Source organism: Urocitellus parryii, chromosome 6, assembly GCF_045843805.1.
Source record: "Urocitellus parryii isolate mUroPar1 chromosome 6, mUroPar1.hap1, whole genome shotgun sequence".
NCBI lineage: Eukaryota > Metazoa > Chordata > Mammalia > Rodentia > Sciuridae > Urocitellus > Urocitellus parryii.
In genome coordinates this window covers 155,815,365-155,828,414 of record NC_135536.1, presented here as the reverse complement: position 1 = coordinate 155,828,414, position 13,050 = coordinate 155,815,365, and the positions used below count along the sequence as shown (strand labels likewise).

At 41.4% G+C, this 13,050-nt stretch overlaps 1 protein-coding gene across 3 annotated transcripts in view; it reads left to right on the top strand.

Annotated features, from left to right (window-relative positions):
* Rin2 (Ras and Rab interactor 2) overlaps positions 1-13,050 on the top strand; it is a 219,159-nt gene that overhangs the window by 164,540 nt on the left and 41,569 nt on the right. For all 3 annotated transcript variants that reach the window (XM_077799515.1, XM_026400708.2, XM_026400709.2), the window contains 2 exons: positions 8,155-8,347; positions 11,500-11,611. In XM_077799515.1, coding sequence (XP_077655641.1) covers positions 8,155-8,347; positions 11,500-11,611 — 305 coding nt within the window. The remainder of the gene's footprint in view (positions 1-8,154; positions 8,348-11,499; positions 11,612-13,050) is intronic.

The following is a 13,050-nucleotide window of genomic DNA, read 5'->3' as shown; positions in this document are numbered from 1 at the left end:
ATCATGAAGTGCACTTGCCTTACCCAAAGGACATTTTCTTGCTGATACTATCTTCTAGTTTCTCCTGTGCTAAGCAAGCTGCTGTCTGTAGAATCCTAAATCTCTTTCCAGTGCTAGAATAAGGCATTCTGTATTGGGGATTTTTTTTTTTCTAGTGCTGAGATTACACCCAGGGCTCATGTACACTAGTGCACACTAGGCATAGCTGGGGACTTAAAATGAAAGCACTTCATTAATGTCCTATGTTGGTGGTCACAGAATTAGAATTCTAGGTTAAAACTGATCACTGGCTTTAACACCCAGAGCCTACCCTTTACCAGCTGACCTGAGGCTAAACAGGGAGCCCATGGGAGAAATTCATGAGCAACAAGGAAGGAGGTGATAAAAGTTTGGATTTGTTATTCTGGAAGGATTGAAGCTGCCTCCTCTTCTTGCCCCAGGCTCTGAGATGGCCAAAGGCCAGAGGACTCTTAGTAGCTGTGGTGACTCTTGTCACCCATTTCCTGATAAACACACAGACAAGGATGCCTTGTCTCCTGAGAATAGAACTGAGCAGTCTGTTTGTTAGGGCCTGGCAAAAGTAAAGCCTGAATCAGAGGCTGTGAACCTTACAATCTGGAGCTCAGTCCTACTCAGGCTCCTGGTCATCCTGAAAGCAGGTATTTTACCAGAGTCTGCCCTGAGCTTAGCCCGAATATGACCTGGGGGTGAGGCCAGGCTAGTAAGAGATCCATATGATGCAGAATAAAGAGGGTAAAATGCCTCACAGGTGTACAGACAGTAGATAAGGGAATTCACGGCCACGGATTACTTGCAGTTGAAGGACCAAGGGGAGACCGACCACTAGGACTTGAGTGCCATTTTGACAGGTAGGCAAGAGACAGGTACGTCAACGGACATTCAAGAACTGCTTAGGGCTGGGGGAGCAGTCCATTGGTAAAGCATATGCTTAGCGTGTGCAAGGCCCTGCGTTCTATCCCCAGCACCAAATTAATTAATTAATTATAATTAAATTAAACAAAAGCAGTTTAAACTCAGCAGAGAGGGGACAGAACATGGAAAAGAGAGGCTTTTACAAAATGAACTTCCCCCTGGAATCCAGTTTTCCTCTTATTTGTATGCCATTTTTACCATTAATTTGTATAGCTTTCTTTAAACTGATCTACATTTTTCATGCATTAATATTCATTTGAAAGGTAAATTTAATATCTTTGCCATAGTTGGGAAATAGTTATATATATATAAACTATCATCAAAGGACAGGATTACAATAATTAAAGGCCTTTTTTTTTATTCTAGAATCAAGCAACATATCATCCCATAAAATAAAAGTTTCAATGAGTTAGTTCAATGGACTGAAAGATTTGAAGAATGCAGAAACAAGAGCAAAAAAAAAAAGGACTGATTTTTCAAAACTAGTTTCCTTGTAAGGCAGGAACAGAAAGACAGAACAGTAGAAAAGTAACTGATTGATTAACATCCGGTTACTTTGTGTAAAGATGAAGGCAGAGGAAACTTCATTCTCATGCCAACTGAAACTGTCCGGTTTGGCTATTATATTCCTTCTCTTGGAAGGACAGATAATTTGGTTTTGGTTTGACTTTTAGCATGAATGACCCCATTTTGATTTTTAGTCTGTCCACTGGGACCTGAAGCAGGAACTTAAACCATAATAATGGACCCCTCTAGTTTTTACTTAATGGTCCTACACCCTAAGTCTGAGGGCAGAGCCACCCAGAGCGCGCACATCTGTCAAGATCTTGTACTGATCTTAACTGACGATAAGAATTCGGTGGTTGGCTTTGTATCTCACCCTCTTGAACTTTATTTTTGCTATTCAATCGCTTATCTATGAGTCTTTTATCTGAAAGGTTGTTGACTGTATTCCCTGGGCAAGATTTTTTTCTCCCACTGAAATAATCTTATACCAATTTTTTAAATGTATATTGCAAAATTGTCTCTCATTTATTTGAAAAGACTGGACTCTAAAGTCAAAACATACACTTCAGATGTGTTTTGGGGGATGGAACTTGGGAAGGGAGTGATGTATTAAGACAGACATGGGGGCTATCTTAATACACTTTTATCTATACCCTGGTCCTTAGGTCACTTGGAGCTACACTGGTACATACTGCTGTGTTTCTAGAATAGGACAAAAAGGAGTATCCATTATTTGGAATCTGCTGCACATGATTTCTCTGAGATGAATCTGATCTATTAATTTTAATGGAACTTAAGTCCAAAGTCAATATGGCTGTCCCACTCAGAATGAGCTTTCTGTGGCCACTTAGCCTTCTACCTCTGCAGGCTACCAACATCTGGCTCTGAAAATAAAGGGAATCCAGCCAATGGAGAAGCCATTCGTTCCACACACAAATTAGCCTTACATCAGGTGTGACCCAAGAGTAGCTGGTGTTGGGTATCCCTGTCCTCCAGAGTGGATTGAATATTTACCAGCCTGCTTCAGAGCCATAAGGTCTGGATTTGATTGCAATAGAGACAGATATAGGAGGTTTTCCCATCCGTATTTATTTTCTGTCCCTAGAGACACCTGACATCTGTGGGGCAATTATGGTTTGTAGAGTGCTTTTATATATGCCTCACATTGAATCTGTATCCAAGATTCATCTTCCTATGATGGCAGTCCTGCATACATGGACATGATGCTAATGATTGAATAAATGAATTTTTGCTCATAAAAACCCAGTGACGTTGTAGATATTATTGCTTTTTCTCCAGTTTGTTACTTTGAGACATTTCGATCATTATAGAAAAATGGGAAGAATAATACTGCTAGATGTGAGGGCGATCTGGCTATCACATCTGTCACCCATTGGTTGCCAGGGTTGATTCAGTTGATCTGGCTGGCTAGATAGGTGTTCCCTTCCTCCCTCTCCACTCCATGTGCATCCCTCCCGAAGCTGTGCACTCAGTCAAAGAGGATGACCTTCATTCATAAGAGTAGTTACACTCCCCTGCTAGAACTTCCAAACAAGCTCTCGGGAATACTACTGCTTACCAAAATTCACCAATTGCTGAAACTTTTTACACTTGCTTTATCTGTGTTTTTTCCTTCATTTTCTTTTTATTCTTTGGAGGGTGATGGGAGTGTCACCCTGTGACACTTTCAAACATTTTCACGCTTTGCATATAAATTTATTGGTGTGTATATCCTAAGAACTTTTAATCATAAGAAAATTATCACATTCAGAAAATTAAACATTGACACAATATTATCTAATATATACAAATATTTCATTAGCCTTTGTAGCTCTTTTAAAAAATTATGGTGTCTGTGGCTCAGTGGTACAGCACTCGCCGAGCACGGTTCAATCCTCAGCACCACATAAAAATAAATAAACAAAATAAAGGCATTAAAAAATAAAAAAATATGGTGTCATGAAAGATCAAGTCCATGCATTCAATGTAGTAATCATATTTTTATCTTCTTTAGTCTATAGTAATTTTACAATCTTTAAAAAAACATATTTTATGGCATCTGCCTTTTTGCAGGGCCTTGCACTTGCTAGACAAGTTTTCTACCACTGACGTACACTCCTAGGCAAACATCTGACATTTCTGAAGTTATTCATTTTGCAGAAAGTCCACCAAGATGGATTTGTCTCATTGTTTCCTCCTGAATAGATTCAGGTTTAACAAATTTATAGGCAGAAAGAACTACCTGGTTGTTCTCAGAGCCTCACTTTGTAGGTGTGTGATGTCAGGGTCTCTCCTCTTGGAGGGGTTAACATTGATCATTTGGTTAAGATGGTGTCCTCTGGGTTTCTCCACTGTCATATTACCTTCTCTCTTCATCAGTAATCTAGTGATCTATGGAGTGATATTTTAAGACCGTGAATATCCTGTTTCCTAACAATCTTTGACTTCTTGGTTTTCGAGTCCATGCACAATTCCTGCTTTCATCAATTACTACCTGCGGGTGGAGTTATTATCAATTACTATTTTCAGAAAGTCAAGGCTCAGACAGGAACCTGAACAAGGTTTTCTCTGCCTGGCTGAACTTGGAGAGGGATACCCTGCTTCTAGCCCCGAGGCTGGCACTCTGGCCATTCCCCTGTGACAATGTCATTATTAGAACCTCCTGGATTATATCACACAGTGGCTTACCTTATATAAATCACATATTCTTTGCCTTTCCTCTTATTTGCATGCAGACATCTGTCTTGGAAATTATTAATTCCTATTCATTTCAGCAGGTTCTGTCATAGGTAGGGTTCTTCAGAGCCAGAAACTGATACAGGGATTATTGTGCAAGTGATTTCTATTTTTTTTAAACAGAGAGAGAGAGAGAGAGAGAGAGAGAGAGAGAGAGAGAATTTTTAATATTTATTTTTTAGTTTTTGGCGGACAAAACATTGTATGTGGTGCTGAGGATCAAACCCGGACCGCACGCATGCCAGGCGAGCGCGCTACCGCTTGAGCCACATCCCCAGCCCCTGTGCAAGATTTCTAGAGGAAGGCTGTCAGGAGCAGTCTATGAAGGAGAGAGGAACACGGAATGAGACAGAGGAAGAACAAGGCAAAGATGTGGGCTCAGCCCTCACAGGGAATGTGGAGAGCACCCTAAAAGTTATGGGTGCTTAACTTCTTGAGATAAGAAACCTAGTGGATCATAGCCACAATTAATATGCCATCAGCAGGGTGTGTAACCCAGGCATTTCCAGAAGTGAGGCTCTTGAGAGCTTTTAGTGGTTAATGCCCACAATAGCCAGAGCATAGGTACCTGGCCTGGTAAAGGGGCTCAGACTGGGATGATGGAATCCATAATGCACTCCACATTTCATTAATTAATTCTTTACTGAAGGTTGTCCCTGATAAAAAGCCACTTTGTCCTGTAGTAACACACTATAAATCTCAGATGGCTAGCCAAAATCAAGGAGTAGTCATTTGCAAGGACAAGATCTTAATTTGTGGTTGCTTCTTTAAGAGGCTCCATGTATCTTATCTACCATCTTCCTGTCTGGGGCTTGGCTTTTTAGGCTGAGGTCAATTATTAGAACAAAGGCTTTTAGCATCTTGAAACAAGGGAGGAGTCACAGGATATTCGTCCCAAAGGAAGGAAGAAGTGTCAACCTATTTCCTCACCATACATACAAGTGGCACAAATTGTTGTATTAGAGACTGTCATCTTTGGTCTTGGAAAAATATGGTCAACTGGAGACTAGAGGTGGCAGGAATGCAATTTTTTTTTTATCTCCTAGGACTGGGGATCCATCCTGGGGCTTTGTGGTAGGCAAGCACTCTTCCACTAAGCTACACCCCAGTTGCAAAATATTTCTTGATCTGAGCTCCTAGAATTCCTTCATGGCATTCTTCCTATCCCCATTCCCCAGCCCCCTAACAAAACCAAACACCTAAATGGATCAGAGTTAACCTGCATCTTTTGTGCTTGGCTTTCAAGCAAGTACTGCATAAGGTAGGGTCCTCAGATTAATAACGTCAGTGTCACCCATTGATAGTTTGTTAGAAATGCTGCTGTCTGGTCACGCCCTACCTGGAGAATCAGAAATCCTGGGGTAGAATCCAGGAAACTGGGGCTTCACAAACCCAAGGGGATCCCTACACAGGCTCTCAAATTTGGCATGTGCTGATCCTAAGCAGTGGTTGTAAACTTGGATGTGCATTGGGATCTCCTGGAGAGACTTCCACAAATTCTGATGTATGCTTCCCACCCCTCTGCCTCGACCATTTAATCCAGGTGCAATTTGGCCATTGTTTTTAAACTTTTCAGGTGATTTTTATGGGCAGCCAAGGTTAAGAATCACTGGTACAAAGTTAGCTTATGTGAAAGGAATTTTAATACTAGCTTCCTTTGGAAGAGTTTGTTCTTTTAGCTGCAAATATTCACTTCAAGATACCCAAAAATACTGGAATGGCATTTGCAAAATGAAGAAAATGTACCCAAAACTTGCACATATTAGAGAGGATATAAAAGATATATCTTCTTTTTTGTTTTTCTTTGTTGAGGCAGGATCTCTCCCTGTGCCCAAGCTGAGCTCAATCTGTTGAACTCAAGCAATACTCTGCCTCAGCCTCTCAAGTATCTGGGCCTGCAGGGGCTAGCCACCATGCTTGGCCTAACATAAATCTTAAATGGTAGCATGAGATTCTATAGATCTGAAGAAAGTTGAAAGATGGTTTGAGGGTAGAATGAGGTCTCTGGCCAGCCTATGTGCTAACATTGTGGCTCATGTGATGGGGCCTACACACTCAGACATAATCAGCATAGATTGGCTTTTTCTGTGTTCAGTCCCATGTCTTAGGAGCAAAGTTCCTATGGACAATATCACTCTTCCCATTTCCACTTTCCATTCGATTTCATTCTCCATCCTTCTCAGTTTTGGAGACTTTATCCAGGCCACACACTCCAGTTTCTTTGGGCTTAGATGTTTGAAGACTGTGTTCCCCAAGCTGAGCTCACTCACCCATTAGGACATGAACGGTAAGATCTGATGTTTCTGCTGGCTGCTCCAGGGCCATGTTGACAACCTGCCCCTTGAGAGCAAGGGAATTGTCAATTCTGACTGTGGGAGAAGGAGAGAAATACCAGTGCCAAGTAGCCTTGTACTAGAATTTCAGCTCTTTCCTTCTAAGTAGGGGCATAACTTTGAAGAAGATACTTAACTGGTCTGAGCCTCCTGATCCTCTTTTTAAAAAATCAGAATCAAGCCGGCATAGTGACGCACTCCTGTAATCCCAGAGGTTCCGGAGGCTGAGGCAGGAGGATCACGAGTTCAAAGCCAGCCTCAGCAATGTTGAAGTGCTAAGCAACTCAATGAGACCCTGTCTCTAAATTAAAAAATATAAAAATGGGGCTGGAGATGTGGCTCAGTGCCCCTGAGTGCCCCTGAGTTCAATCTCCAGTATCCCCCCAAAACAAACAAACCAGAATCATAGTACCTATGGTTCAGGGCTATTATGAAGAACAAATGGGAGACTGTAAAGAGCCTCGCATATAGTACCATGTAGATACCAACAGTCCTGTGTTCTAATCCTACTTGTTACCCACAAAGTTGGGTCAACACCAAAACCTTCTTTTCAATTTTTAGCTCTGCCATTGTTTGGCTATTGATAACCCTGGACAGCTCAGTAAAACAGGGATTAAGGGGTCCCTGACAGAATAGGTATCTGAGGAGGTCAATATGAGTTATTTATTGATATGATTCACATACTCTAACATTCACCTTTTTCAGTTAGTTGTGTGATTCATTCGGGGTTTTCCGTATATTCACAAAGTTGTACAACTTTCACTGCTGCCTAATATCAGTACATTTCCATTGCTCCAAAAGAAACCTGGTACTAATTTACAATCATTCTCCATTTTCCTTTTCCTCCATTTCATGGTGACCACTAATCTACTGTCTGAGGAATTGCCTATTATGAACTTTTCATGTAAATGGGATTTACATGGCATGGCCTGTGTGCCTGGCTTCTTTCACTTAGCATAATGTCTTCAAGGTTTATCTATGTGTTGTTAATTCACTCTTTTTATGACTGAATAATATTCCATTGTGAGGTTAGACCACATTTTGTTAATCCATTAATCAGTTGATAGGCATCTTGGTTGTTTCCATTTGTTGGCTTTTATGAGTAATGTCAATATATTTTTATGAATAACAGAGCACCATGCCGCTGTGAGGTTCTACTATAAATAGGGGTAGTAAAAATGCTTAGATTTGGAAGAAAAAGCAAAATCCAATCATTCAGTTCCAAAATGAACATACATATGTGCATTTTGCCTTTAAAGTGGGGCCATATTTGTGCTTATGACGAATGTTATTGAACATTAAGACCCTGTGGATACCATATGTAGAATTTAGTATTTAGAATTCTGTCCTCAAAGGAAGAAATGGTTTATACCCAAAGATAAAACCTGAACTAAACAGTATTTAGAATGCATAGAGCCTTTTGAAAATGGAATTAGAAGAAGCAGGTTGGGTCTCTTGACTACAAAGTACTCTCTATTATAAAGTAAAATAAAAGACCTCTCTGCCTGCAAAGCTTTCAGTCTTGAGTAGAAGACAAGATGGTGCATGTGTTCTGATAGGTCTGCCCTATGAGATTATAGGAATGGTCTCTTCGTTAGGGACATTAGAAGCAGCCATTTGACCCTGGCCCTTCTCTTTCTCCCAGCATGGTAAGACACAAGGATGGTGGCTATTCTGAAGAAAAGGATGTGAAAACCTGTCCCCGGGACTCTGGCTATGACAGTCTCTCCAACAGGCTCAGCATCTTGGACCGGCTTCTCCACACCCACCCCATATGGCTGCAGCTGGGTCTAAGTGAGGAAGAAGCAGCAGAAATCCTGCAGTCCCAGCCTCCAGGGGTAAGACAGGTGGAAGCAGCCAGGGTTTCTGCTGCCTTAAAAAGACAAACACGTGGAATTAGTTTGGGAAAGTTCTTGTTAGCTGGTAGGGAGCATGTTTCCTGGGATGGGTCTCAGCTGAAATGCAGGGAAATTTTGGAAACTATAGAGGCAGCTCCCAGGAAAAAAGCCTTTCACAGTTTCTCTTTCTGTCTTTGTCTGCTCTGTTACCAGGGAGGTACAAGGTTCAACAGGGTCCAAGGTCATCTGCATAATGAAGAAGAGTGCCAGCCAGAGGCCATACACCTCACTTTTTGAGTCTATATATAGAGGATGAGCCTGATTCTGGGGTCCTCAGTTGGCCCCACAGCCCTCCTTTCATTCTGAGCCTGGGAACCCTTTAGGGCTCAGCCATCCTACTTGGGAACCAGCTGTCTATAATTCTATGTCCATGAACATGACTGCTCTGGCTACTGATGAGATTCTCTTTTTCTTCATCTTTCTCAGAGGCTTTTCATATGAATCAAAATTTGATTCAGTTTCTTCAAGTACTGTCTGTCCAAGACCATTATGTCATCAGGGCCACTCCATAACTCCATAGAAATTCCACAAAATATGTTATTCAATAATTCATAGATTCTGTTTTGTCTGATATGGTAGCCTCTTATCCCATGTGACTATTTAGACTCTCATAAATAAAATTAGAAATTTAGTTCCTCAGGAACACTAGCCACATTTCCAGTGTCCATGACCCATAGATGACTGCCACATTGATGGCACAGAAGAGAGAACATGTCCATCATTGCAAAAACATTCCTTTGTGCAGTGTCTACTTCCAAAAAAAAAGATGAGTACAACCATCACAGACTTAAAACACATGAAAATAGATAAAACCAAGAAATAGGTGGGGAGACAAGATGAGAATTCCTTCAGTAGCTGGCTGAGAAATGACATAATACTAGGGCACAAAACTAAACTTTTAAGTTTCCTTAAAGCCTGAACCTGTCTGTCATTACTTTTTCACTTATAAGAAACAGAAACAAACATTATTGAAACCTCTTTTGGAACATGCTCATGGTAATGAAGCATGCAGTGTTTGATCATCCTTGTGGAGAATTCCTTGGCCGGCACATCAGGTTATTGCCACCAGTTTTGGTGTGTATAATCAGAAACCCCCTTCTGAAAGGCCCTGTTTTGCCAGTTGAGTTATCTGCTCTTGCATTTCTGCCAAAAATGCTGAAGCAAGACATGGCCATGTTGCCAGGCAACAGTTCCCCTCCCTGCCCAGCTCCCCACCTACAGTAGGGCATGTGTATTCCTGCTGAGACCTGCGTGCAGAACAAGCTGGGCAGAATGTTCTCTCCATTCACCTACCTGATCCCTGGACAGGGCTTTCCTGGTGAGAGAGAGCAGACTGAGGACAGTGAGGATGAAGTCAGACCAGCTACGGGAGTTATGCTTCCCCTCCAACAGTTGCCTCTCAGGGGTGCTTAGGCTCCTTACCTATCAGGATACTATTTTCGAAGCATCTGTTTCAATTTTGGGGTGGCCCAGAGATATTGAGTCTCCAGATAAATGAACTGGATGGATTCCACAGATGCTTCCCTATGGATACTAGGAAAAAAGAGAGCTGAAAGGTCTTCCTGGGTCACTCCTCACCAAATACCCAATTCCCATATTCACTCCCTCCCCAGTAAAGTATCTCAGGAGCTATTAACTTAATGTAGTGAGAGTAAAGATTAGATGGGGGAAATGAAGGCTAGAGAAAGATACAGGAGTGAAGACTCAGATGTCCAAATCCAGAAAATAGAAGTAGCTAAAGAAACACAACAGGAGAAGGGTCATATACTACAGAAGGGAGCTAGGACATAGCCAATGCTACCACACAGCACACTCCAGAAAGCAGCACTTGGTTGGTAGGCCAGACAGATGATGCCTACTGGAGTTATGCAGTACACAGCCTGCACAGTGGTATGTGGAGTATTTGCCTCTGCAGTGACATACCAGAATGGTGTTCTGAGGTCAACACTGGGAGTTGGGTTAGTTTAAAGTACAATATTGGGACCTAGAAGGAACTGTTCAAAAGTGAACTTAGGAGTAAGTGGTTAGCCTTGGTTTTAACCAGGGTGAACATCAGAGCACGCTCACCTCCCTTCCAATGGAGCAGCCATTTTTTGTCTCTGGAGGATCACACACACACACACACACACACACACACACACACACATATTCTATATATAACTATTATTATATATATTCTATATATAACTATTATTATGTAATTATACATATGTAATATAGTATCTATTTATTTATTTATGCTGTGGATTGAACCCAGGGGTGCTTAACCATTGAGCCAAATCCTCAGCCCTTTTTTATTTTTTATTTAGAGAAAGGGTCTCACTAAGTTGCTTAGGGCCTTGCTAAATTGCTGAGACTGGCTTTGAATTTGTAATCCTCTGCCTCAGCCTCCTGAGCCATTGGGATTATAGGTGTGTGCCACCACACCTTATGCCCTAAAATCTTATTTTTTCAAGAAAATCTAGAAATTCACATTTTTAAACATATATTTTTAGTTTTCTATGGACTTTATTTTCTTTATTTATATGCGGTGCTGAGAATCGAACCCAGTGCCTTACACATGCTAGGCAAGCGCTCTGCCACTGAGCCACAACCCCAGCCCCTAGAAATTCATATTTTAATGTAAAAAACAAACAAACAAAAAACCTGCTTTATCTCTGCTGGCAACAAATTCAAATTCCTATTTTGAATACACCATGAGCTAAATGAGTCAATAAACCTCCAATTCACCACCTATGTATGGTTTAACCGTGTTACCTGTGATTAGAATTTACAGAGGCTAGAGAATATGTAACCATAGCAGTGAAACAGTCACCACATTTAAAATGCTTTTGCTGACTGAAGGAGTTCTTAGCTTCCTGGAAAAGTTTGGTTCAAAGGAAAAATAAAATTCTTTTGAAGCCAATTATCAAAAAAAAAAAAAAAAAAGGAATCTTCAGCATGCTCCATGAGCACCCTTTCTTTGGGGTATCCTATGGTAGTACAACTGGGAAAGGGGTTCTATTCCTGGAGTTGGTTGTCTTAAAAATCATATGCCCAGCTTCCAATCTTCTAGATGTTTCCTAAGCTTGAATTTCTCCTCCCTCTACTAGATCTTTCTGGTTCGTAAATCCACCAAAATGCAGAAGAAAGTCCTCTCCCTTCGCCTGCCCTGTGAATTTGGAGCCCCACTCAAGGAGTTTGCCATAAAGGAAAGCACATACAGTAAGTGGTTATTGGATGGTGAGGTCTGGGTTGACATGAGGGCCTTAGGTCTCCTGAAAGGGGCCTGGGCTTTCAGACAGACAGACATGGGTCTGAGTCCTGACTTTGATGACAAGGCAGGTAACCTATTTTAGGAGCCTCGGTTTTCTCAACTGTACTAGGGGGAAATGATTGTTAACAGGCCTCTGTGTTTATAGTGTACTGTCTGCTGCTTGGCATATGTCTGGGGCTTAATAGAGGTTGGCTTCCTTGCCCTCGTCTCAGTTAAGTGGAGCATGGACTTGGTTTCAGGTTTGCTATGATGAAGCCGCAGAAAAGACTACAGCAACAGAGACCTTTATAGGATCTAACACCAGAACATGTATTTGCACATCCTTATGAATAACTAATCCTTGAGCAGACAGTCCCTCCAGGCAATCACCAATCACCAATCTTCTGTAAAATGTAGCTACTCAGAGGCAGAATCTATCCCTCTGAATAACTAACTGACTGAAGTTTTGAAGAGAGAGTGATGTTCAATAGTGTTAGTTTTCTTTCAGCTGTTTCGTGATTATTGTCTACTTTTTGGTCACTGGAAATGTGAAGTGTGGACAGGAGGCCAAGTTTTAAATAAAAAAGGGAACACGCAGTTCTGATGTACTGCCAGCCTCCAAGAAAGGATCTGAAGATGGATCTGCACACCAAAGGGGATGGAGGCTTTATTGCAAATCTTGAGTTAGCAAACTGAGGGGTGAAGCCCAGGAGTAGTGTTTAGAAGCAGTCTGAGACCAGAATTCTCACCTGCTTTGCTATTTCCACCTAACCATACTGCAGTTCCTGCATTTGAAGAAATTAGAGGTACTAAGGTCAAGTCAAGGGCAGAAATAAGATTATCCTTAGCCTGGAGTTCAGAGCCTCCCTGAGCCAGATGAACTATAACTGAATCCATGGAGGAGGTAAAACCTGCCAGTTTCTATCATCTGCTTCTGGTTCATTTGCAAATCCAGAACTCACAAGGTCAAAGATGCCAGTAAAACACTTCTTCCTGAGCAATAAGAACCAGGAGAATGATGTAAATGCATTAGGAGGTAATTGGAGGATATAATTCAAACACGTTGTTTTAAAGATAACAAATTTATATGAAGCAAATTATTAGTTTTTATTAAGTGATAAAGTGATTCTGAATTGTTTTTTAAAACTTTGCTGGCCACACAACAAGAGATATCTCCTGCCCCCACCACTTATGTGTGGGACTAGGCTTTGAATGTAGAGTTATTTAAGCCTCTGAGCTACATCCCCATCCCTTTGTATTTTTCGACAGGGTCTCACTAAGTCACTAAGGCTGGCCTTGAAGTTGCAATCCTCCTGCCTCAACCTCTCGAGTTGCTGGGATTATAGGCCTGCATCACCATGTCCAGCTAGCAACAGATCTTCCTAGTTATTAAATTCTTTCTAATATC